Genomic DNA, 27,930 nt, shown 5'->3' on the forward strand with positions numbered 1-27,930 from the left:
TGAAGTCGGCTGCCCAACTGACTGAGCCACACAGGCACCCCTACTGTATTTTACTATTTAAAAAATGTTTGTTTATTTATGTAATCAGTACACCCAAAGTGGGCCTGGAACTCATGAACCCAAGACCAAGAGTTGCACACTCTTCTGACTGAGCCAGACAGGTGTCCCTCTATTGATTCATTTTAAAGCAAAAACATTTCTGTGCATCTACCTAAAGTACTACTAAATTTGGCACCCAGAAGCTACTTTTCTTCTTCAGTTCTTTTTGTCCTTTTTTAATTCCCCAGGGGGAAAATCATTGTGGAATCCAAGGTATAATTTCCAGGAAAATCTAATCAAGGAAAGGTTGGCTATTCCCAAGACTCACACCATCATTTGGTCACCAGTATTCAAGGTTGCTAATTAGAATATTTTTTACTTGAGAAAAACAATATTAAGCTCTTTGTTTTTGAAAAGTTTACAGTCTCAGTCAGAATGTGAAATTACCCTCCCCTGAACCTAGAAAAATGCTCCTACTTCAGGTACTATCCTGTAAAATGTATGTAAAACAAATGTATAGTTTAGCAGACTGAACATTAATCCAACCTATCCTTGGGTCTCTGTTCACTGATTGCTCAGTAATTATTTCCTCTCTTAACTTAATACATAGTTTAATTGTTATTCCACATATTTGTCATACATGTATTCTGGGCAAGGCATGGGGAGGAGTATCAAGATGAATGAGCTATGGCTCTTGCTAAGGGTATTGGGAAAGGTATTGCTGAGGGTATTTGGAGGGTAATAAGTTGGATCATGAATCAAGGGTGGGATTTTGACTAGAAGAGGATGTTCCGAGAGGAGGAAACAGTATATTTTCATCTTTTTTCTTATTCTTTTCTATTCCATTCTGCATTTTCTTTTAGCTTTTTTTATCCTAGATAATTTCCTAAGTGATATTTTCAGATTCTATGTTTTATAAACTCCCAACTTCTGTCGTTTGGTTCTCAGCCTCCATTAAACTAATTCTTATATTTCTCTTTTAGAAATTATAGTTCTTACATAATGGAAGCTTTCTGTCTTATCACAAAATTTGGAGGGAATTGATCTACTATTTGAGAAAAATAGGTAAGAGAGAGTCTGGTTCTCACTAACTTTTTTTGCAAATAAGATTAATGACATTTTCAGCATCGAGTGTGAGCCACTTCTAGGGCTGAGAGAAGATTAATCTGTGTGTGTGTGTGTGTGTGTGTGTGTGTGTGTGTGTGTTACTCAACATAGATGAAGCAGACAGTGGAATGCAGTAAACTACAATTCCCATGTGAAAACTTCACCATAGGGAGCTAAAATCAGGTATAGGCAACGTTTTAGGAGTTGAATGCCAAGTTGTTGATGACTCTTTCTGGTGTGCAAGGAGGGCAGGTTGAGAGTGGAAGAGTTGGAGTAGCCTGGAATAGTCAGGAAGCTCAGCACAGTTAGGGACATGTATAACTAAAATGAAAATATTATGAGAGTTAAATTTATATACATCCAGGAAACTTGATTTCCTTCTAACACCTTATGTAGATGTGGCTCAGCATGTAAATGGTACAATTGAAAAGGGTCTGGAAAGGATAACACTGGAGGCTAGGAACTCAGAAGAGACCAGATATGGGTGAGAATGACATAGTGAAGATCTTGGACAGCCAGAAGACAGCATGAGGGTACTACAGAACTGAGCAGGTGTAGAAGGCAGTATGACAATAGATAGCAGAAGATCTGGAGATGAGGAGATAGGCACTAAAGACCCACACTGCCTTCTATGAACTTCTATCAAGTACTTTGGTAGTAGAAGCTACTTCCTCATGCCCTTGAAGTTATTCGTATCTATAGTTTGTCTGTGACTTACAGGGTAGTGTACTGAAGAAATCCTGGACTCTGGAGTCAACTTATTTTTTTAAATTAATATTAAAAAAGGAGAAAAATAGATGTGCAAAATAGAAAATTTATGAAAGTATAAAGAAAAAAGTCACTCACAGCCTCTTCATAGGAAGATAGCAACTGTTAAAATGTTGGCATTTTCTTCAAGTACTTCTTGTATTCATTTGCATCCTTACAACAATTCCAAGAATTGGGCTTGAATTTGACACTTAGCTGTGCAAAATTAGGCAACCCATTTAATCTCTTTGAGTTCTTATTTTCTCATCTATGAAATAAGGATAATATTCTCTTTCTTAGACTCTTTCCTATTTTACAACAAAAGACATGAAAGGTTTTTATCTTTTATCTTTTAAAAAAATGTTTATTCAGTTTTGAGAGAGAGAGTAGGGGAGGGACAGAGAGAGAGGGAGACCAAGAATCTGAAGTGGGCTCCATGCTGACAGCAGAGAGCATAACGTGGGGCTCCAACTCACAAACTGTGAGATCATGACCTGAGCTGGAGTTGGATGCTCAACCGACTGAGCCACCCAGGTGCCCCGTGAAAGGTTTTTAGAGGCTATAAACTTTTAGAAATAACCAAATTGATGTTACAAATTTTGGTATTCATATCCTGTAGGAAATGATTAATGAAACAAGGTTAAAAAGAGCAGCGTTCATGGTAAGACAGAAATTGTCTTAGTCGTAATTTTGTGAGAGAATAGGAACATTCTCAATTCATATGAGTTTATAACTCATACGGTTAATCATGAGGACTAACGATATTCTAACACACAGCATCTTTATTTCCAGAGGATGTAATACAGTTATTATATATAATATTAATATAATATATACTATTAATGCTTTCTAAAGCCAATATGAAATCAGAATTAACGGAAGTTTCACTTGTAAGATTTCGGGGAAAATGTACTATATTTATAGATAGACTCCAATGTTTTATAACCAAGATTCATTAGCACATTAAGGAAATGTATAGAGCATGAAGAGCCTCAGAGAACTAATATGTTAAAGAGAGTTGAGAAAAAAGACACCATTAATAATAAAAAGTATTTATGTAACACTGTGTGTCAACTACATTCAAAAAAAATTTAAAGTATTCATTCTGGATATCATAAGATTAAGAAGAGGTGTAAGAGTTAAAAAAATTATATGGCTGACTCATTGATCAGTAGATATAATTGATGGCCCCTTTGGCATTTTTACACGTATAAAAAAGATCAACATCTGGTGGGCACTAATAGTTTCCATCTATACTAAGGATTCAGCAAAAGTAATTGCTCTTAAGTAATCATCCTAAGAAGTAATTTATATCTGAGGGTTTGAAGAGGAGGGAAGAAACCATTTAGGAAACACTCAAAAGGATGCCCAAAGTGGATTTTAGAATTTAGATATTTGCATATATTTAAAGTTAAGTTGTGTACTGTGTATGTAGGCATGTTCTGTCCTTTGGCCTCTAAGCTATGACATTCAAGTCCTTTAATATGTTAATGACTCTAGTTAGAATTCTCTTTTTTCAATTGTGTCTCCATAAGAATGCTCACAGAAGGGGAAAATTAAATAAGATGATCTTCCTAACTTTCTAGAAGTGAATCCTTTGAAACAATATTGCATTAGTATCAGAGATTCTACTGTTTACATTCTTGGATCACTTACTTTTCCCTTCTGAATCTTTTTGTATGTTCCATGAACAGAAGTGTCTCTGGCCCATATACTGGGAATAACTTTTAATCTTTCACTTCAACTATAAACCAGGTGGAAAAAAAAAAATTAACCCATTTTTCCCCTTTGAAGTGACAATTGAATGCTCCAGTAATGTTTGCCCTGTTCCTCATCTACTACCTCCAGTTCTTTTCTCTCCTTTGTCTAAATATTCCTCTTTTGGCTAATCTTTTTTGTCTTTTTTAAAAATTAAAGTATAATTGACATATAACACTATATTAATTTCAGGTGTACAACCTAATGGGATGTAAATCCATAAGAATTTAAGTCGTTCCCTATGTTAATGATTCTAGTTAAAATTTTTGCTTGAGGAATTATCTTATTGTTAGGTCCAGCCTATAGAAAAGACATTACTAACAGGGAAAAAAAGGCAAAGTCTCTGTACATCTCACTATTTATTTCTCAGAAAGTAGGCAATGGTGAACAGTATGAAATGATGCAGTGAGATCATAAGGATGAAGATTTAGCTATTGTGAGGTATTTAGTGATCTTCATGATGATGGGAGGCGGGGGACAAAGGCAAGAGAATTGTAGCTAAAATGAAGTCTCCTTACAACTTGCAGCCCACTGATAAATCCCTGAGACATATAGGGTGTAACACTCCTGCAACTCTCCCAAGGATTTTCTTTAACGTTTGACCAGGGTAGCTTTGCTCTGGTTAATGTAACTTCACTCTGATAACCACAAACCTCCAGGATACGATAACAATCATCTTTCCACATGTGATCCACTCAGACACATCTAAAAGATCTTATGATTAATGCTTTACTAAAACAATAAAGAATAAGCTTATCTGGATAATAGCTAGTCCTCTAAGGTTTTGGAGACTCTGTTTCAGCATACATAAATTCCTGAGAGACTTACGTTATCTCTAACCTCCACTTACTGAAAAGTATATAATCAGTTACTTGTCACAATCCCAGTGAAGCTCTTTCTGCCCGTGGGTCCTATCCTTGTGCTGTAATAAAAGCACCTTTTTGCACCAAAGATATCTCAAGAATTCTTCCTTGACCATTTGCTTTCTGGCTCCACATCAGTGAGACCAGTATAAAGGTCAAGGGGACAGCTGCCAGAATGCAGGGAGTTAAAGAGGAAGTCATCTATAGGCCATAGAGCAGATAATATTAAGGCGGAATAAATATTTCTTGAAAATAGAAGCATAGAGGGAGATGATCTTGGAAAGATGGTATGGAGCCAAAGTATAGCAGCACATTCTAAATTAGGAATTTGTACTTTCAGAGGCAATGAGAACCACTGAAAGTTTTGTGGTGGTACTAGTTATATAATCAGAGTGCTACTTAGCAAGAGTACCATATTCAGGTTACATAGGGAGAGATCACTTGTCCTGTATGGTAGATTTTCAGTAATGATTAGTGAAAACAAGTGGAGGATTTGAGAAGAACAGGTAGATAAGATGCCTGTAAGGCTATACTAGATCTGAAAGAAAAGCTGTATGGGGAGAAGAGAGATGATTATTAGCTTTATTGCAGTCATGTGAAATTCTACATGCAGAAGACTGATATATAAGCATCTAGGTGATAGTGTTTAGTAGACTATGGGAAATATGACTATATTATTTAGGATAGAATTAGGGAATGAGTGATAGACCTATTCAGATTCAACTGGCATTTGTATGCTAATGAAATTATTAGACCCTTTCATACATATTGCCTTTCCCACAGTGGTCAAGCTTTTGGGGAAGGTATAATTATAATACAAAACAAGCCCCTTAGGAGGAGAACAAGGCAAGATCTTAAATAACATATATAGTGAACAAAGGACAAAAAATGAGGGAATGACAAAAACAGGAGTCTGAAGATTAGGACCACCAGGAGAGCTTAGTGAACTAAGGATTGTTTACAATAACATCATTATAGCTAATAGTTATTGAATTCTTGCTATGTGTCCAATACCGTTCTAGGCTCTTTATTTATAGCAATTTTTGAGGCCAGACTATTATTATTTCAATTTAACAGATGAGTAAATTTAGATACAATAAGATTAAGTAACTTGTCTGAGGTCAGGGTATTAACTGGGGCACTGGGATGCAAGAGTGTCTGGCTCCAGAGGTCCATTCAGACCAGATTCGGCCACTCACTGCTGACAAAATTTAAAGGCAGAGAGATGATGGTGAAACCAGAAAGGGATTTATTTCAGCAGACCAACACAAGGAAGACAGAAGACTAGTGTCTCAAAGACTGTCTCCATAGTGCTGAAAATACTCCCAGGTTTTATAAGGGAAGTGTGGGACAAAGGTGGGTGGGTACATGCAGAAGGCAGTAAAGGTCAGGTCGATCATTGTCTTGGGGTCAATCACAAGGGGTCATGCTAGCTGAGGGCTGTCTCTGTTGCTTGAGGAGGTAGTTTTGGTTGCTTTCAGGGTCTTTTGCCTGAGTTAAGAGATAAGACGGAAGAACTTAATTAGAAAGTTTGAGGTCAAAATGGAGCTAGTTGAAGCCCTATTTCAAGGGTTAGTGGTAGGGCAAGTGGTTAAGGCAAGTTTAAACCCCAGGAGTATGGTTTGTGATTCTTTACTTTTAACCAACATTTTACATCTATCCCTCCAGAACAATAAACATAGAAAGAAAATGAATGAACCCATTTAAATAAACTACATAATATACAAATTTGGAAAGATTAATAGGATTGGATTTCTATTTTAAATGTGTATTTTAAATGTGTTATCTTGTAGAGAAAATTTCACTTGTCTTCAAGATCACCCATCGCTGTGACAGAAAATATTTGGGATGAGATTAATTCCTAGTTTGGAGCCTTAAGAAAAATCAAACTCTCAAGTTGGCTGTTCTTTATCACTTTATCATAAAGTAATACATAAGAATATTGTAATTAAGAGCTATAGTTTACTTCAAACCCCAATGCAATGGTATTTATTTATTTCACAGATTTTTTAGGCACTTTTCTATTGTCAAGTTGTTATTCCAACAACACTTAACAAGGATTCTAACACTAGTATTAGGTGGCATTTACATCCCTGAGAGATTAGAGAAGTAAAGCCAGTATCAGACTAGACTGAATATATTGAATAAATCTTAAAATCAGATAGACTGATATAGATGATTTCTGAAATTTCATCTCAGGTATTAGAATTTGTTAAGTATTAAGTATACATATTAAGTATAAGTGCTATTAGGCTGAAGTTGGGACACAAGACTTCTGGAAGAAGCAGATGCTAATTTCAATGAAAAGTTATATTAGCATGCAAAGGGATTCATGAGCAATATAAACAAAACCCTTTAGAACCGAACAATTCAGATGAATTTAAACAAAGGATGATTATTCTTGAAATCTGAATTTGAGGCAAGAAGGTTAGGTGCAATGGATATCTTGAAGCACATAGGATAAAGATAATGAGATGGAAAGGAAAAGGAAACAAAACAGGGAGGATAGACTCAGGAAGCATACTATATAAAACAATTAGAAGTTCCAGAAAGAAAAAGGAGCTGATTTAATTTAAATGGGGGTGGGAGGTGAGGAAGTGAGATGATGGGGAGAAAAGTACTTTTGAGGTTTTATCTTAATTGGTGATAAGGGAAGGCAGGGAGGAAAAAGAACACATTGGTAGGGAAAATAATTGGCATCTTATTTTAACATAAGAATAGAGGGGCACCTGAGTGGCTCAGTTGGTTAAGCATCTGACTTCAGCTCAGGTCATGATCTCACGGTGTGTGGGTTTGAGTCCCGTGTTGGACTCTGTGCTGACAGCTTAGAGCCTGGAGCCTGCTTCAGATTGTGTCTCCCCCTTTCTGCCCCTCCCCCACTCACACTCTCTTTATGTCTCCTTCTCAAAAATAAATAAACATTAGAAAAAAAAATTTTAATAAGAATAGAGAAATGTGGGGTGCCTGGGTGGCTCAGTTGGTCAAGTGTCCAACTCTTGGTTTCAGCTCAGGTCATGATCTTGTGGTTGGTGAGTTGGAGCCCTGGGTTCCGTGCTGACAGTGTGGAGTCTGCTTAGGATTCATTATCTCTCTCTCTCTCTCTCTCTCTCTCTCTCTCTCTTTCTCTGCCATTCCCCTGGTTGTGCTCTCTCTCTCTCTCTTTGAATAAATAAACTTAAAAAAAAAAGAATAGAGAAATGTATCACTGGATAAGGGACAATAAATAGGAAAAAAATAGGGAAGTACAGTAGGACTTTCATGTTAATAAGGGGCTGATGAATACTATCTTAACCAAACCAGCAAAAATCAAATATGAAAAAGTTGTCTTTTTTTGCTGATGACATTATTGGCAACCTAGAAAACCCAAGATATTTCAGTAAAAAACTACTTACCCAGTAATAATTAAGTTGCCTACATGCAACAGATAAAAAGAAGTAACTTTGTCCATTCTAACAAAACGAATCTAGAAATGGAAGTGAGAAAAATATTTCATTCATAATGCCAAGAAAAAAGCTATAAAATACGTAGGAATAACTTTAACAAAGAAATCATAGAACATATATAAAAAATGACAAAATCTTGTTGAAGGACATAAAACAAGGTTTGAACAAATAGATGGATGTACAATGTTCTTGAGTGGAAGACACCATCATAACCATGCTACTTCATTCAAAGTTAATATATAAATTTACTGAAATTCAAATCGGAAGTTCAATGGAATTCTTGGGGAGATTGGATAAAATGAATTTATATGCTATCATATATGCTCATCAATAGCCAAAAAAAAAATATGAAAAATAAGGACAGTGAAGGAGGACTTGCTTTATCAGAAATAGTGACATAGTATAAAGCTACTGCTTTGAAATACCCTGATATTTCTACAGAAATAGACAAATATATCAGAATAAAGAATTCAGAAACATATCCTAAAATCTGAGAATTTAGCATAATGCAAAAATGGTAGTTAAATTCAAAGAGGAAAGAATGGGTCATTTAACAAACAGTGACATTACAATTCTATTCACCTGGAAGAAATTAAAGGTGGACTTATATTTTGAAACATATAGAAAATAATAGAGCAAGGTCCCAATAGAAAACAAAACAAAACAAAACAAAGTCTTGAAAGAGAATCTAAGAATGTACATGTATGCTTCAGATGCAAGGGAGATCTTAAAAATAGTAGCTATAAAAAAGTAATAGCTGTATTTAATCATCTAAGAATTGAAAACTTGGGTGTAACAAAAGAAACCATAAATAAAATTAATAGATAATTGATTTAGAAAACTTAAAAAAAATGACAAATGCTTAATATCTGTAATATAAAAAGATCTCTTACAAATTGGGGAAAAAAAAGCACAGTAGTAAATAGGAAAAGGCATGAATAGGCAATGCACAAAAGAGCAGATCCAAACTACAAGAATGTTCAAATTTATTGGTTGTCAGGGAAATGAAAATTAGAGTAACAGGGCTACCTGGATGGCTCAGTTGGTTAAGTGTCCAACTCTTGATTTTGGCTCGGTCGTGATCTCATAGTTCGTGAGTTCAAGCCCCACCTTGGGCTCTGTGCTGAGAGCGTGGAGCCTGCTTGGGATTCCCTCTCTCTCCCTCTCTTTTTGACCTTCCCCTGCTCATGCTCACTCTCTCTCTCTCTCAAAATAAATATTAAAAAAAATTAGAGTAACAGTGAGCTATTACTATTCTGGCAACAATTTACAAAAGTGGTAACATTTATTTTTGTAGATATGTGTTGTTCCAGCTTTTTTGGAAAGCTATTGGGCAACACCACTGACATTAAAAATATGTGCACTTTGACCCAGTGATCTCACTTCTGGGATTCTATGACACAGCATTAATATGCAAGGATGTATATTAAAGAAAAAAATTTGTAGCATTGTCTGTAGGGGCCAAAAACTAGAAACAAGGTAAATGCTTATTAATTGGGAAATTAGTAAATAGATTATGGTCCATCCACATTGTGACTACTGGGCAGCCATTAAAAAGAATAAATTAGAGGAGTGCCTGGGTGGCTCAGCCAGTTGAGTGTCTGACTCTTGATTTTGGCTTAGGTCATGATCTCACAGTTGTGAGATCAAGCCCTGTGTTGGGCTCTCCATTGACAGCACAGAGCCTGTTTGAGATTCTCTCTCTCGTTCCCTCTCTTAGCCCCTTCCCTGCTCATGTGCTTTCTCTCTCTCTCTCTTTCTCTCTTTCAAAATAAATAAACTTAATAAAAAAAGAACAAATTAGAACACCTCTCCAGATAGTTCTCTGTGCCTTTTTGCATATTTCTATTCTGTGGCATATTTCAGTGTAGAAATTAGAAAATATAAGCCTATTTCCTGATGTATTTCTCCTAAAATTCTTAGGTTACTTGCCTACATTTCCCTTCTTCATTATACACTAAAGACGAAACTAAATTTGAGGCACATGATTAAATGATACCAAAGAACTAGGCATGGAAAAATTCTGGTGTTGGCTCTCTGTGAGTCTTGTACCATGTAAACTCTATGTAACTGTGTACAATGGCTAAGTGATCTTTAGTTTCCCTTTCAACTTAAAAATCATGTTTTTCTCCCTCTTATGCTCTTCAGGTAACTTCAGGATCAGCCTAGCACATGAAGTTGATGGATGGAGGAAATCACTCAGTGGTGTCTGAATTTTTGTTGCTGGGACTCACCAGTTCTTGGGAGATTCAGATTCTTCTTTTTTTGTTTTTTACTATATTTTATATAGCAAGTATGTTAGGAAACCTTCTCATTGTGCTCACAATCATTTCAGACCATCATTTACATTCCCCCATGTACTTTTTGCTGGCAAATCTTTCCATCATTGACACTGGTGTTTCCAGCATTGCAAGCCCAAAGATGATTTACGACCTTTTCAGAAAACATAAAGTCATCTCGTTGGCAGGGTGCATTACTCAGATGTTCTTTATTCACACTGTTGGGGGTACAGAGATGGTGCTGCTCATAGTTATGGCCTATGACCGATACATTGCTATCTGTAAGCCTCTCCACTACCTGACCATCATGAGCATAAGAATGTGCATTTCCCTTTTGGCTGTTGCCTGGACCATTGGACTCATCCACTCCGTGGCCCAACTGGCTTTTGTTATAAACTTGCCCTTTTGTGGTCCCAACAAAATGGATAGTTTTTATTGTGATTTTCCTCGGTTCATCAAACTTGCATGTACAGACACATATAGACTGGAATTTCTGGTCACTGCCAACAGTGGTTTCATCTCCATGGGCACCTTCTTCATCTTGATTGTGTCTTACATCTTCATTCTGGTCACAGTTAGCAAATACTCTTCAGGTGGTTCATCCAAGGCTCTCTCCACTCTCTCTGCTCACATCACCGTGGTGGTCTTTTTCTTTGGTCCTTGCATTATTGTCTATGTGTGGCCATTCCCTACCTTACCAATCGATAAATTTTTAGCCATCTTTGATGCCCTTATCACTCCTTTTATGAATCCTATTATCTATACATTCAGAAACAAGGAGATGAAAGTGGCAATAAAGAGACTGTTTGGTAGGGTTTTAAGTGTCAGGAAGAGTTCTTTCATGAACAATCAAAGCCATTTGGATTCATCTTGACTATTTTTGGAAATTAATCTCTTTAAACTTTTCATAAATCTTTTCAGTTTAGCTAGTAATTTCAGTATCTACTTGAAAATCGTCCTCAGGACTCTGTTCTGATCTGGTCAGTTTTTTATAGGGACACTTACCCTGTGGATCCTGAAACTATTGAGGAGGAATTAATTCAGCCTTGGAATACAGTGTCTTTCTTGTTATAGAAGAATATGAAATCTCACATACTGGGCACATTTTCCATTAAGACAAATGTTGGATACTCCTCTTTGGTAATGATTCTCAAAGACATGTCTCTTCTATCTACATATGTACTGATATTCATACCCTCTGAGTTTCTTTTGTCTATATACTTGGAGGAATAAACAAAATGAAGATAGGTGCCTAGGTAGCTCCCAGAATTTGAGGCTTCTAACATCTGGATTTGACTATACACACTCAGATTTAGCTAATAATGAGGTTTTTAGATTTCATGGGAATTTGAAGGCAAAATTTGGGATAAATCATAGAATGACAACCTAGGATACTTTAATATTATTATTTAATCAAATGTTTTGAGACCAGAGATGTAGAGTCCTACACCACTCAGTGTGTATCATAATTATATTTTACCCTAATTATTTCCTAAACAATTTTTATATGGTAAAGAAAGCTATGTGAATATTAAAAGATTATAAATGGATTGAATATATTGGAGCTAAGGATAGGTAGCAATGGCTTACGAATAAATAAATAAAATGCAAAAGATTTCTATGTTATATGTATCAAGTTTATAAGTAAATAAATAGCAAATTCAAAGTATAGACATTACAAAAGAAAATTTATTATAAAGCTGTCTACAAATGATGAGATGTATTAATGAATCATCTATAATGAAGAAATGTATTATAATTTCCATGTGATAAAATATATATAATTATTAAAAAAATAAATATGCTGTTTTGAAGTGGTATAAATAACTATTCAAAGAGTATCTCACTACTTTTTTTAAGCTAGCAAATAAATAGGAGCAGGTGTTGAGTGAAGGTCATTATCATTCACATGTAGGTTAGGCAACTTGTTATGAAACTGGCCGGCTATTCATGAGCACCAAGATGATCATCAGCAGCAACAGATTATTTGTAAAAGATGGGAAGAATCATGTTCAAGGCTAAAATTGATGCTTTTTTTTCTTTCTTTTTTTTTTTTAATGTTTATTTGTTCCTGAGAGAGAGAGACACAGAGTGTGAGCAGGAGAAGGGCAGAGAGAGAGGGAGACAGAATCCGAAGCAGGCGCCAGGCTCTGAGCTGTCAGCACAGAGCCTGATGTGGGGCTCCAACTCACAAACCGTGAGATCATGACCTGAGCTGAAGTGTGACGCTCAACCAACTGAGCCACCCAGGTGCGCCTAAAATTAGTGTTTATGACAAATCTTTACCCTCTTCCCTGCCCAGATTTGCCAGTGAATCTCAGCTGCCAGATGAGATACTCTCAAACTTGAGGAAAGATATATTGGTACTCTTTGTAATTCCTGCTTTTATGTATTGAAATTTTTTATTCTTTTAAATATTGAGGTATGATTGACATATAACATTTTATTAGTTTCTGTGTACAACATGAAGATTTAATATTTATATATATTGCAAAATGATCACCACAAGATGGTAGTTTAACATCCATCATCACACATATCTACAAATTTGTTTTCTTATGATGAAAACTTTTAAGATCTAGTTATTCTCTTAGCAATTTTCAAAATGCAAAAACAGTATTATTAACTATAGTAACCATGCTGTGCATTACATCCCCAGGACTTATTTTATATCTAGAAGTTTGTACCATATTTTTTTTAACCAGCCTTCCTCTGATGTACATATAATTAGGCATCACATTTTGCTAGTAGAAAGCATGCTATAATACATCTTTGTGCACTTTTTTTTAATGTTTATTTATTTTTGAAGGAGAGAGACAGAACGTGAGTGGGGGAGGGGCAGAGAAAGAGGGAGACACAAAATCCAAAGCAGACTCCAGGCTCTAAGCTGTTCGCACAGAGCCTGATGTGGGGCTCAAACTCATGAATTGTGAGATCACGACCTGAGCCAAAGTCAGATGCTTAACCGACCGAGCCATCGAGGCACCCTGTGCACTTTTTTTTATTATTTTCTTAGAATAAGATCTTAGATATGTAATTACTGGTCAAAGAGTACCCATATTCTTGGGTAGTGGGGAGGATTTTGTTTAAAGATTTAGACACTGAATTAAATGTTTTCATTTTCATTTAAATAAATATATATGCAAAATTTCCTTTATTAATAAGTCTCAAGCTCAATAGCGTTATACCTCTTTACAATTTAGGCCACCTGGTTTGCTGAGTTTTTGTTAAGAAAATGTGTTGCATTCGGTCAAATTATTTTTCTGCATCTATTGTGAGGATAAAAATGATTTTTCTTTTCTAGTTTTGATAAAGTGAATGACACTGATTATTGAATCATCTTTGATTTGGGAATAAAACCATTTGATCATGATGTATTTGCTTTGATATACTTTTGTATTTGCTCTGCTAGTATTTTATTAATAATTCTGCCTCTGTGTTCATGGGAGTCTGTCCTTTTAAAAAAATGTTTTTGGTTTTGGTGTCAAAGTAATGCTAGCTCTATAAAATGGATTGGGACATGTTTCCTTTTTCATTTTCTGAGAAATCTGTGCAGCAAATTTATGGCATTATTTCTTCATTAAGTACTTGGTGGAGTTTAATAGTGTTGCCATTGGGGCCTTGATTCTTTTTTGTGGGAGTTTCTTTTTTCTTTACTACAAATTCAAGTTTTTTAGTAAATAGAAGGTCACTCAGATTATTTCTTCTTGAGTGAGACTTGGTAGTTTTGAATCTTTCAAACTTTTTTTTTTTTAATTTTTTTTTAACGTTTATTTATTTTTGAGACAGAGAGAGACAGAGCATGAACGGGGGACGGTCAGAGAGAGAGGGAGACACAGAATCTGAAACAGGCTCCAGGCTCTGAGCGGTCAGCACAGAGCCTGACGCGGGGCTTGAACCCACGGACCCTGAGATCATGACCTGAGCCAAAGTCGGACGCTTAACTGACCGAGCCACCCAGGCGCCCCTCAAACTTTTTTTAAGTTTATTTATTTTGAGAGAGAGAATGAACAATGTAAGTGGGGAAGCAGCAGAGAGAGAGGGAAAGAGAGAATCTTAGGCAGGTTCCTCACTGTCAGCACAGAGCCCCAAGAGAGGCTTGAACTCACAAACCATGGGACCATGACCCGAGATCGAGAGTCAGATGCCCAACTGACTGAGCCACCCAGGTGTCTGCCCCTCAGATACTTTTTATATTAAATTTTTAATTTTAATTCCAGTATAGTTAACATACAGAGTTAAATTAGTTTCAGGTGTACAATATAGTGAGTCAATAATTTTATATATTACTGTGTGTATCCTTTAATCCTCATCAACTATTTCACCCATTCCAACCCCCCCCCCCCCCGTAACCATCTTTTTGTTATCTGTAGTTAAGAGTCTGTTTCTTGGTTTGTCTTTCTCTTTCAAACATTTTGTCTATTTCATCTAAATGGTTGAGTTCCCTGGCATAGAGTTGTCCATAATATTCCCTATTCTTCTAAAGCCTGTAGGATCTTCAGTGATGTTGAGATTGGTAATTTTCATTCTTGACATTGGTAATTTCAATTACTTAAATAATTCATGACGCTTAAATGATTCAATGATTTTTTCAAGAACTTTTTCTTTTTCCAATATAAATATTTAGTGCTATAAATTTCCCTGTAAGTAAGCAAGGCTTGATCTGCATCACAAATTCCTTGAGATATCTATTTTGAGCCACAGTTTGTTCATCTTCTTTTTAAGGTTTAATTTAAATTCTAGCTAGTTAACATACAGTGCAATACTAGTTTCTGGTGTAGAAGTAAGTGATTCATTACTTACATACAACACTCAGTGCTCATCAAAAGTGCCCTCCTTAATACCCATCAACCATGTAACCCATTCTCCCACTCATGTCCCCAGTAATCCTCCCCTCCAGTAACCCTCAGTTTGTTCTCTATAGTTATGAGTCTGTTTGGAACGGCTTCATGGCTCAGTTGGTTAAGTGTCTGATTCCTGATTTCGGCTCAGGTCATGATCTCACGATTGTGAGATTGAGCCCCACATTAGGCTCTGTGCTGAGTGTGGGCCTGCTTGGGATTCTCTCTTTTCCCACCTCTCTGCACCTCCCCTATGCATGCGTGCACACTCTCTCAAAGTAAATAAACATTAAGAGTCTGTTTTTTGGTTTACCTTTCTTTTTCCCCTTTGCTCATTTGTTTTGTTTCTTAAATTCCACATCTGAGTGAAACCCTATGATATTTATCTTGTCTAACTGGCTTATTTTGCTTAGCATAATACTCTCTAGCTCCATCCACATCATTGCAAATGGCAAAATTTCATTTTTTTTAATGGCTGAATAATATTCCCCTGTATATATCAGTTGATAGACATTTGGGCTCTTTCCATAATTTGGCTAGTGTTGAAAATGCTGCTATAAACATCAAGGTACATGTGCCCCTTTGAATAGTATTTTTGTATCCTTTGGGTAACCACCTAGTAGTGCAATTGCTGAATAATAGGCTATTTCTATTTTTAACTTTTTGGGGAAACTCCATACTGTTTTCTAGAGTGGCTGCTCCAGTTTGCATTCGCATCAGCAGTATAAGAGGGTTCCCCTTTCTCTGACTTTTTGCCAACATCTGTTGTTTCCTGTGTTGATAATTTTAGCCATTTGGATAGATGTAAGGTGATATCTCACTGTAGTTATGATTTGTATTTTCCTGATGATGAGTGATGTTGAGCATCTTTTCACGTGTCTGTTGGCCATCTGGATGTCTTCTTTGGAAACGTGTCTATTTGCGTCTTTTGCACATTTCTTTCTTTTTAAAAAAACTTTTTTTAAAAATGTTTATTTACTTTTGATAGACAGAGCACGAGCAGGGAAGGGGCAGTGAGCGAGAGGGGAAGAGGGAGACACAGAATCCAAAGCAGGCTCCAGGCTCTGAGCTGTCAGCACAGACCTGGATGCGGGGCTCATACCCACAAACTGTGAGATCATGACTTGAGCCTAAGTCGGACGCTTAACTGACTGAGCCGCCCAGGTGCCCCACATTTAAAAGTAGGTTCCTTATTGTAAACACATTGGAGATTTTACAGATATTTTTCTGTTATTAATTTCTTACATATTTTCATTGTTATCAAAGAACACGCTTTGCATGGATCTCAGTCATCTGACATTATTTAGACACAGTTTACAGTCCAGGATATGGTTTATTTTTTATGATATTTCATTCAAAGAATGTACGTTCTGCTGTTATTGGTGGAATACTCTATCAATATCAATTAGATTAATAGTGTTCTTCAGGTCTTCTATATATTTCCCGATTTTTCATCTACTTGTTCTAGCATTATAATTTTTAAGTATAATTTTGGATTCACCTATTTATCCTTTGGCTTTTGGTTTTGGTTCATGTATTTTGAGTCTGTGTTCAGTGCATACACATTTAGTATTATTATGTTCCTAAGGAATTAAGTCCTTTATTATTAAAACAATTAGTATGAAATTGAGTTTTCAATTTTAATGTTCAAGTTTCAATTTTAATTAAGGATTCCATCCCTTCACTATTGTCTTATTAGCTATATATCATTATTTATAGTGTTTGCTTTAGGATTTACAATAAACCTCTTTAGCTCATAATACTCACACTTCAAATAATATTAGACCACTTCTCATATAGTGTAATAACTTTACAACAGTCATCCCTTGTACTGTTGCCATACATTTTATACCTACATATGCTATAATCATTGTAGCTCATTATTATTTTTTGTTTTAAAATTTTAATCCTCTCAGCTTTGTCTGAACATGTCTTTATTTTGACTTCAGTTTTGAAAGACATTTTTGTTGTGTAAATATTTTTATTTGTCATATTTGTCTTTCTTTATTGTACTTTTAAGATGTCTCTCCATTGTCTTCTGGCTTACATAGTTTCTCATTAGAAATCTGCTTTAATTCTTTGTTTTCTGTATGTGATGTGAATTTTTCTTTGGGTCTTCAAAATTTTTTTCTTTATCACTGGTTATCAGCAATTTTATTATGCTCTGTTTGGGCTGAATTTTCTTTATTTTTATCCTGCTTGGAGTTAGGTAAACTTAGGTTTGATTATAGTTTGTACAAAACGTAGAAAAATTTCAAGCATTACTTTTTCTGTCCCATTCCCTTACTTTCCCTCTAGGCATCCAACTACATGTATGTTAGGCTCCTTGATATAGCCTCACAGGTTCCTGATGCTCTGAATTTTCTTTTTCACTTATTTTATGCTCTGTGCTCCATTTGGATAATTTCATTGCTATGTCACTAAGTTCACTGATAATATCTTTTTAAATATTTAATCTGCTGTCCATTCCACTTAGTGAAAGTTTCATTTCAGGTCTATTTTTTTTATTTTTCAGAATCAATATACAAAATCCTGTTGCATTTCTAGGCACTACTAATGAAATAGTAGAAAGGGAAATTAAGAAAAAAATCCCATTTACAATTGCATCAGAAAGGCTAAAATACCTAAGAATAAATTTAGCCAAAGAGGTAAAAGACCTGTATTCTGGAAACTTATAAGACACTGATGAAAGAGATCAGAGATGATACAAACTAATGGAAAAATATGCCATGCTCATGTATTGGAAAAATTAATGTTGAAATGGCCATACTACCCAAAACAATCTACAAATTCAATGAAATCTCTATCAAAATATCAATAGTACTCTTCTCAGGAGTAGAACAAAAAATTCCTAAAATTTGTATGAAACCACAAAAGATCCTGAATAGTCAAAACAATCCTGAGAAAGAGGAACAAAGCCGGAGGTATCACAATTCCAGATTTCAAGATACACTACAAAGCTGTAGTAATCAAAACAGTATGGTGCTGGAACAAACATAGACATATAGATCAATGGAACAAAATTGAAAGCCCAAGAATAAACTCATACATTATATGGTCAAATAATCTATGACAAAGGAGGAAAAAAATATAGAATGGCGCAAAGACAGTCTTTTGAATAAATGGTGCGGGAAAAACTGGACAGCTACACACAAAAGAATGAAACTGGACCATTTTACATTGTACCCAAATGTACAAAATGGATTAAAGCCCTAAATGTGAGATCTGAAACTATTAAAGTCCTAAAAAATTGGTAATAATCTCTTGGACATCAATCTTAGAAATATTTTTCTGGATCTGTCTCCTTAGGCAAAAGATACAAAAGCAAAAATGAACTATTGGGACTTCATCAAGATAAAAAGCTTCTGCATGGTGAAGGAAACAACAAAGTGAAAAGGCAACCTACAGAATGGGAGAAGATATTTGCAAATGACATATCTGATAAAGGGTTAGTAAACAAAATCTATAAAGAACTTATCAAACTCAACACCCAAAGCCCCAATAATCCAGTGAAGAAATGGGCAGAAGACACGAATAGATGCATTTCCAAAGAAGACATCCAGATGGCTAACAAACACATGAAAAGATGCTCAACATCATTCATCATCAGGGAAATACAAATCAAAACCATGAGATATCACCTCACACCTGTCCAAATGGCTAAAATTAACAACACAGGAAACAACAGATATTGGTGAGAAGGCAGAGAAAGGGGAACCCTCTTACACTGCTGGTGGGAATACAAACTGGTGCAGCCACTCCAGAAAACAGTATGGAAGTTCCTCAAAAAGTTAAAAATAGAAGTTCCCTACTATTCAGCAAATGCACTACGAGGTAGTTAGCCAAAGGATACAAAAATACTGATTCAAAGGGGGTATATGCACCTTGATGTTTATAGCAGCATTATCAACAATAGTTGGAAAGAGCCCAAATGTTCATCGACTGGTGAATGGATAAAGAATATGTGGTGTGTGTGTGTGTGTGTGTGTGTGTGTGTGTGTGTGTGTGTGTAATGGAATATTACTCAGCAATCAAAAAGAATGAAATCTTTCTATTTGAAATGATGTGGATGAAGTTAAAGTGTATTATGTTAAGTGAAATAAGTCAGTCAGGAAATAAGTCAGTGTGGAATTTAGGAAACAACAGGTGAACACAAAAGAAGAAAGAAGAAAAAAAGATAGGGAGGCAAACTATAAGAGACTATTAACTATAGGGAACAAATTGAGGATTGCTGGAGAGGAGGTGGGCAGGAGATGAGCTAAATGGGTGATGAATATTAAGGAAGGCAGTTGTGATGAGTACTGGTTGTTATATGTAAGTGATGAGTCACTAAATTTTACACCTGAAACCAATATTACACTATATGTTAACCAACTAGAATTTAAATAAAAACTTGAAACAAAAGTCCATATATTTTCCATTGATTTGAGAGGCCATCTTTATTGAATACTGAATTTCCAATTTGCAGTTGGGGATGTCCGTATTTTCTATTTGGTCCCATTAATCTATCTGTTTATTCCTACAGTTTTTATTTACAAAGGCTTTTAATATATTTTAATATCTGTTAGAGAGTTCTTCCTCCTCCTCCTTCCCATGATTTCTCCTTTCAAGATTACCTAACTATCCTTGTTCATTTGGTCTTTCAAATGAAATTGATAATTTATCTAGCTCCTGAAAAAAGTCTTGATGATAACTGTATTGAGATCACATTATATTTAGGGATTTACTTTGGGAAAATTGACATTCTTGTGTTTTTATTTTAATTCTTTCATTTTAGATATATATATATTTTTTGGTCTAAGTGTTTCCTGCTTTAAAATTAGTCTTAAATCTCACAGACTTTTCTGGTCTCCTCCCAGCCTCTACTATCTATTAGAGGTTTAGAGGAAATGTGAAAATCAAATAGTAATGCCTCTAGAGCTGGTTAGAGGGAATGATTTAATAAAATAAACTTTGTTTTTTAAAGCAAATTAAAAAATTTAATGTTTATTTTTGAGAGAGAGACAGACAGCATGAGTGGGAGAGGGGCAGAGAGAGAGGGAGACACAGAATCTGAAGCAGGCACCAGGCTCTGAGCTGTCAGCACAGAGCCTAATAGGGGGCTCAAACTCACGAACCCCGAGATCATGACTCAAGCTGAAGTTGGATGCCCGACTGAGCCACCCAGGTGCCCCTCTTCTTATTTTTTAAATAAAAATTCTTGAATAGGAAATTTATATCCAAAAATTAGATAAGGTTATTCAGATAGCTACTTCCTCTTGCTAGAGTTAAGAAAATTCACCTTTTTCTTTTGTATTCACTTGTAAGTACTAATATAAGATATTATCTCTCATCCCCTCTTCCTTGGTTTGAACATTAACGGTTTCCTACTAAACCCACTATCTTGCACCTTGCTGTTTGAAGGCATTTTATATCCCCACAGGTAGAATGTCCCCAGTCTTTTCTTGTGGCTTCATAATATTCTGTTTTATGGATGTTCCACAATTTATTTAGCTACTCTTCTATTGATGAACATTCTCCCCCATCTTGTACAATTACAAATATCAAAATTTTTTTTAACATTTATTTATTTTTGATACAGTGAGAGAGAGAGAGAGAGAGACAGAGAGAGAGAGAAAGGTGGGGGGAGGAACAGAGAGAGAAGGAGACACAGAATCCGAAGCAGGCTCCAGGCTCTGAGCTGTCCGCACAGAGCCCGACACATGGCTTGAACTCACCAACCGCGAGATTATGACCTGAGTGGAAGTCAGACACTTAACTGACTGAGCTACCCAGGCGCTTGTAGTATAGTTTTTCTGACTTAAAAGTATCATTTTTAATGTGAAGTTGTAGATCATGTAATAGAATCTACAGATAAACGGTTTGTGTTATGGATATGTAGCTTTTGATTATAGAGCAGAAGAATGAATTTACAAATAATTAACACACACACACACACACACACACACACACACACACACACACACACTATCCTGGGAATTTCTATGAAGGTTCCTGTTTTAAGTATCAGGGTTCTTTAGCAGAGTTGATTTTATTTTTTTTTTTTTAATTTTTTTTCAACGTTCTTTATTTATTTTTGGGACAGAGAGAGACAGAGCATGAATGGGGGAGGGGCAGAGAGAGAGGGAGACACAGAATCGGAAACAGGCTCCAGGCTCCGAGCCATCAGCCCAGAGCCTGACACGGGGCTTGAACTCACGGACCGCGAGATCGTGACCTGGCTGAAGTCGGACGCTTAACCGACTGCGCCACCCAGGCGCCCCAGCAGAGTTGATTTTAATATAAATATAAGACAGTGTATATTCACATGTTTGTTGGAGATCCTTCTTTAACCTTATGTATGAAATAAATATCTCCAATTAAGTGAAGAAATGGCGATTTATTTATTTATTTATTTATTTATTTATTTATTTATTTATTTCTCTTTTTCCTCTTTGGTGACTTATTAATAGCTTCCTCTGATGGTTGGCCAGGATTCTGAATGACAATTCCCGTGAATAAATGAACTCATACTGGTGATCCCAAGCCACTGCAGTGTCATTTGGTCGGTATTCTCCTGTGTGCCAATTACCCATATCTCTGAAGATAATAACATTTTTATAGTTACCTGTGCATGAAGTAATGCTAGTTTCAACCAGGGAAAGTTGGACATGCTTAACTCTTTGGAAACAGTCACATGTTAGGTCTTTAAATGAGTGGGTGGGTGACAAACACAGAAACAGTTAAGGAATACTGGTGTAGAATGTTGAAGTTCCCAAAGGCCAGCATTGAATAGATGATTCTGGTGACAGGATTACTTTGTATAGAGATCAATAATATGTTATCTTGTACAACAGAAGCAGCTTCAGTTGAGCTTAATGAGCAAGAACCAATACAAATGAGAAGAAAAAGGACATGCAGTCAGAAACTGAAGTTACTTTTCCCCCCTCCATTGCTGTCCCAGTTGGAGAACCAAAAAAGGGATTTTCAACCATTAGGAGATGGTCTTGTAAGAGGGAATAAAATCTGACTTGGTTTAGTTCTGGGCTTTATTTCATTTGTTGACATGGAGATAGAGCACCTTTGTTTTCTCTGTTAATTAGAGAGTTGCGAGAGCTGAGTCTCTTCTATGGGAAGCTAAAGGAGTTCATGTGGATTGAGAAAATATTGGTCTGGGAACTCAACCAGAATGCTCTGAGATGCAGGTATCATATGGATTTTCCTTCTCCTACCATGGTTCTTTAAATACCCTGGATAGATTATAGATGTGTGAGAAGTAGTTTAAGAAACTCAAATGTTTGTGAACACTTGAGGACAAAACCTCATTTTCTTTCACTTAGATCTGGCTAGGATGCTGAAAGTGCAACATGGGGCTTCCAGAAAGTGACTAAGGTGTGTCATACAATCAGAAAGTCATGAGAAAAGTCTTCTCTATATACTGGTTGAGAGGCAGATCAGAGAATCAATATCAGTTCTATCATTTATTGTTGTAATCTGTTGCTTTCCCTCTCTTGGTTTGGATTTGCTTCTTTGCAAAAGAAGCTAATAATACCAACTTTTGTGGTTTCTGTATATATCAAACAACATGTATTTAAAGAAGTTATTGTGGTGTTTTGTACATGGTGGTCACTTTTTTGTTTTGATTATTTCCATAAATAGCTCATCAAACACTGCTACAGCCTAGGAGATAGTTCTTTTTTTTTTTTTTTTAAGTTTATTTATTTATTTTGAGAGAGTAAGAGGGAGAGAGAGAGAGACAGAGAGAGAGAGACAGAGAGACAGGGAGAGAAAGAATCCCAAGCTGGCCATGAGCTATTAATGCAGGGCTCTATCTCATGAACTGTGAGATCATGACCACCAGAGCCAAGGTCAAGAGTTGGACACTTTACTGACTGAGCCACTTAGGTGCGCCAATATTTCTTAATTATTCATATTATCCTGATTGTATTTCTTGATTATATTAGGTATTACAAAAATTCTTTAAGCTCATCTATGAAGTTGCATATTCAAATAAATTATATCCACATCTTAAAATGCAACAGAGGTCTTGGTTTCTTTCTGAAGAAAGCCCTGATTGCTCTGGCACTCTGGGTATCTTCTTTGCTTTACAGATTTTATGATCATACTACTTATTAGACATTTTTAAATATAGCATGTCTTTAAATATTGTTTATATTTTTGTATATGTGCTGAAATGTAAAAGCATTAAGGGGTAGTGGGTATTTTAACATTTCAGTAGGTCCACAGTGTCCTGTAACAATGCTTTGTGCTTAGCAGACATCTAGTAAATGTTGCTTGATTACAGATGATTATGAGAAAGGGCACAATAAATCATATAGCAAACTTAACAATAATAAGCTAATTGAGTCATGTAAGTAGTGCAAAAGGAATTAGAGAAGAGGGAGATATGAGGAGAGGGATTTCTATGGGATATGGGACTTATAACCAACTGTAGATGAGGAAATAGATGGTGAATATGGTAGTAGTCCAATGCAAAGAATACCATCATTATGGTGAGCTTCATTACTTACTGAGGAGACACTGTATTATAAACTCATAGAAATGTTAGACTTGAAAAAATTACTTACTATCACTCACCTCAGCCCCTTTATTTTACAGATGGTGAAACTGAGTTCAAGAAGTGAGTCAAGTTGTAGAAGGGATGCGAGAAAAAATTTAAGTTCCTGTAGTTTAGGGCTAGGATCTAATCACAGTTCTGATTCCAAGCGCTGTGTTCTTTTTGCCCTTCCATGAACCATGAAAAGTGAATATGGAATGGACAATGATCTACAAATACCAATCACATAGCATTTTTTTTTCTACATTGTATTACTTCAACCATGTTTAGATTCTGCAGGAAAGACATCTCTTGGCTTGTCCTTACTTTATCATACAGTCTTACAGCTCAAACCCTGTGATCACTTCCACTCCATGAGCTGTGCAACAACAGCTGGATACCTTTAGGGTTTCTACATGATCTTTTCTCGTGGAGAGGAAAAGGTGAACATGATTCAGTAAAATGCAATAGCATGAGGCCAAACATAAGAGAGTAGTAATGAGACTGATAGCATTGCATATGGAAGGTAATCAAAGGGGTGAGGAACATGAAGATCATCAGAAGTTGCCTGAATTTTGGGGGACTCCGTGGGCAGGAGTAACACACTGAGGGAGAAATCAATGAGTTAGCTTCCATTTCTTCCTTCTTCTTTCATGTTATTGTAGGCATTCCTGGCCTGCCACTCATGACCCTTAGGATTTAGCAGAAGATTTTGCTTAATCTTCTCTTACCAAAACCTAGGGAAGTTAAGGAGACTAGGGAGTTGAAGCCGTGCTTTGTAGCAATGAGTTACTACTTATTTTATGCAACTATAGTTTAAGGGGTTACATTAGACGTGTTTTGGCTGTGTAAAATAAGGCAATGTTTTTACTTTACGATATGAAATTCATGCAGTCAGTGACTCCCCACAAAGTTTATTTTCTCTTTACTTTTTTTTCCAGGTAAAATTATGTCACCTCTGTTTGCAGAGGCAATGGATGGAGCCAACCAATCTGTGGTATATGAGTTTGTGTTCCTGGGACTCTCTAATTCATGGGAGATCCAGCTTCTTCTTTTCTTCTTTTCCTCTGTGTTCTACATGGCAAGCCTAATGGGAAATCTCCTCATTGTGTTCTCTGTGAGTACTGACCCTAACTTGCACTCTCCCATGTACTTCCTGCTGGCCAATCTCTCCTTTCTTGATGTGGGGGTTTGCTCTATTGCAGCCCCCAAAATGATTTATGACCTCTTCAGAAAACGCAAAGCCATCTCTTTTGGGGGTTGTATATCTCAGATCTTCTTTATTCATGCTATTGGGGGGACAGAAATGGTGCTGCTCATTGCCATGGCCTTTGACAGATATGTTGCTATATGTAAGCCTCTCCACTACCTGACCATTATGAGCCCACGAATGTGCATTTTGATTTTGGCTGCAGCCTGGGTCCTTGGCCTCATCCACTCAGTGGCCCAATTGGCTTTTGTTGTAGACTTGCCTTTCTGTGGTCCTAATGTATTGGACAGCTTTTATTGTGACCTTCCTCAGCTCATTAAACTTGCCTGCACAGAGACCAATAGGCTGGAGTTCATGGTCACAGCCAATAGTGGACTCATCTCTGTGGGTTCTTTCTTTATACTGATTATTTCTTACATCATCATTCTGGTCACAGTTTGGAAACACTCTTCAGGTGGGTTATCCAAGGCCCTCTCTACTTTGTCAGCTCATGTCACTGTGGTGGTTTTATTCTTTGGGCCATTAATCTTCTTCTACACCTGGCCCTTCCCCTCATCACACTTGGACAAATTTCTTGCCATCTTTGATGCAGTTCTCACACCTTTTCTGAATCCAGTCATCTACACATTCAGGAACAAGGAGATGAAGGCAGCAATGAAGAAACTCTGTCATCAGCTTGTGAGTTACAGGAGGATGTCCTAAGTACTCTAAAGGTTAAAAAAATTTTACCTACACACTCAATGACAACAGAAAAAAATAGAGTAATTGAAGTTTTAGATCTCTATTAACTTTATGCACTAGGTTACATTTAAGCATTTACCATGTCTCTGTGTATCACCAGCACCTGAATTAATTGTGATAAAGGGAACTAACATTGGCACTTCTGTGTTTCAGGCCCTCCTGTGCTGGATGCTTTATAGTAATTATTTAATATTTATAAAAACTGTGTAGTAAGCATTTTTATCTTGATTTATATCGTGGGGGGGAGGGGATAAAGTAAAAAATTCTTCCTATTCATTCTTTAATTACTGCGGAAAATGTCTCAAACCAAAGCTATCACCTTAATCCACCACTTCCAACAGTTTTATCCCTCAAAAGGTGCCAAACAGAGAATGTGTTCAATGATTTAGTGTTGGAAATTAACATGTTATTCATTTTCACTGTGATACTTTCCTTGCTTTGAACTGGTTAATGTCCTTTCCTCAAACTATCTACCAAACTGCCATAATACCAATTGGTTTGATTTTTTTCCCTCTAAGGTATCTGCTTCCTATTACCCCATTCCTTTGGTTACCTAGAGCTGTTGATTATGTATGGAATTATGAAATTTTGGAACTGGAATTTGAGATAATTTGTTCCAACTTTTGTTAAGTGATAGATCTAAGGTGAGAATCAGATCTCCACAGTTCCCTTCCTAACTTTATTGAGGAATAACTGAAATCTTCAAATAGAATTGTATATATTTAAAGTATACAACATAGTAATTTGATATACATATATACTGTGAAGTTATTACCAAGATCAAGATAATGAACACAAACTATGATAAAGTTGTATTAATGCCTACTTATTTTAAAGATTCTTTAAAAATGCCACATGTGTACTCATATCCCAGTTATTTAGGAATTTTTGGTAGATCTTCATGATGAATCTATCTTCTTAAGCCACTAACAGATTTCAGACTTCTTTTTTTTCTCAGTTTACCTATTTTTAAAAAAGTTATTTTAATTCCAGTTACTTAACATACAGTATTGTATTCAGGCTTCAGACTTCATTTAGGAAGTTATTTCATTCTTCTATATTCACTTTTCTTCTGATGTTATTTTGGACTTATTTAAAATTGTTCATTCGTTTGTAAAATATATATTTATCAGGACAATTATGGGCTAAGACATTAGCTTAACCAAGTGAGAGATATTTCTTTTTAGCAAAATTAGCCTTTGGGTGATGATTGTTGTTTGTGTATAACTGTTCCTTTTTCCTCTTCCTCTTGATAAACTTTGTTTATACTTCTCTTTCTCCTGGTGACCTCTTAGGGTGCTCCTTTGAAGATCAGCCTTATAAATATTATGTGATCAAAGGATCACATAATATCACATGCCTTTCTATTTGACAAATGGAAACTTAGATGTGCATTCACTCCAAATAAAATTCAGTACAGATTTATTATCATTTTGCTTGCCCTTAACTGTGTCATTTACAAGCCTGGTAGAGACTGCCATAGCTCCTACTCATCCAACACCTTTCTTACTAGCTTTTTAAAAGCCCATTCATTGTTTTTGTCCACCTGTCACCACCTCTACCTTTACCAACATTTATTGAACATTTATGTGGCAGGTACTATCTGAAGCTGTTAATATATACCAGTTCATTTAATTCTCTCAGCAATCAGGTAGGTAATATGATTATTCTTATTTATAGGAGATGTACCTGAGGCACAGAAAGATACACTAACTAGCCCAGAGACACAGAGGTGGTAAGTGGCGAAGCTTGGTTGCAAATCCACACAGCTTCTGCTCTAGTATCCCTGCTCTTAATCACCACACTTCAAAGTTGGTGGGTCTCTCTTATCTGTCCTTCTAAAATCTGAACATATCTTTTCTCTCTCTACTTAATAACACAAAATAACAAATACAAAACATGCATCAATTCAGTAAAATACAATGCAATTGTGTTCTGTCATTTAAATCTGTCATTAAAATATCCACCTATTTACTAGATGCATATCAAAGGGACTGGGGGCTCCTGGATGACCCAGTTGGTTAAGTGTCTGACTTCAGCTCAGGTCATGATCTCACATTTTGTGGGTTTGAGCCCCGCATTGGCCTCTGCACTGACAGTGCAGAGCTGCTTGGGATTCTCTCTCTCCCTCTCTCTCTGCCCCTCCCCTGTTCACTCGTGTGGGTGCTCTCTCTCTCTCTCTCTCTCAAAATAAATAAACTTTAAAAAAAATACAAAGGGGCTGAAACTCAGAGGTAATTTATATGATAAACTGACTTTATAACTCCCTTGTATTCAAACGAAATTCTGCATGAGTGGAGGGCATTGCACCATCTACTCCTTGGAGATAGTTAGTCCATGATAGAGTCATGTTATTTCAGTATTCT

The 27,930-nt window shown here is 36.1% G+C and overlaps 2 protein-coding genes across 3 annotated transcripts; both read left to right on the forward strand.

Annotated features, from left to right (window-relative positions):
- Nucleotides 1-10,116: 10,116 nt before the first annotated feature.
- LOC101091202 (olfactory receptor 4F3/4F16/4F29-like) lies at nt 10,117-12,340 on the forward strand. Its single transcript, XM_011283341.4, has one exon. It carries the CDS (start codon nt 10,130-10,132, stop codon nt 11,108-11,110), a length of 981 nt encoding a protein of 326 aa, XP_011281643.4. The 5' UTR covers nt 10,117-10,129; the 3' UTR covers nt 11,111-12,340.
- A 9,188-nt stretch (nt 12,341-21,528) lies between these two features.
- On the forward strand, nt 21,529-27,333 carry LOC101098959 (olfactory receptor 4F3/4F16/4F29-like). 2 transcript variants are annotated; one of them, XR_006600119.1, is made up of 4 exons: nt 21,529-21,621; nt 22,160-22,261; nt 24,555-24,730; nt 27,245-27,333. XR_006600119.1 is itself a non-coding variant. In XM_023256229.2 (3 exons), the coding sequence occupies exon 3, from the start codon at nt 24,563-24,565 to the stop codon at nt 25,523-25,525; it is 963 nt and encodes a 320-aa protein (XP_023111997.2). In that variant the 5' UTR covers nt 21,529-21,621; nt 22,160-22,261; nt 24,555-24,562; the 3' UTR covers nt 25,526-25,613. The 2 variants fall into 2 exon arrangements, 1 of the variants encoding a protein (XP_023111997.2); XM_023256229.2 differs by lacking the exon at nt 27,245-27,333 and having other exon boundaries at nt 24,555-25,613.
- The last annotated feature ends 597 nt before the right edge of the window (nt 27,334-27,930 follow it).

This window comes from Felis catus, chromosome B3, assembly GCF_018350175.1.
Source record: "Felis catus isolate Fca126 chromosome B3, F.catus_Fca126_mat1.0, whole genome shotgun sequence".
In the NCBI taxonomy this organism is placed as follows: Eukaryota; Metazoa; Chordata; class Mammalia; order Carnivora; family Felidae; genus Felis; species Felis catus.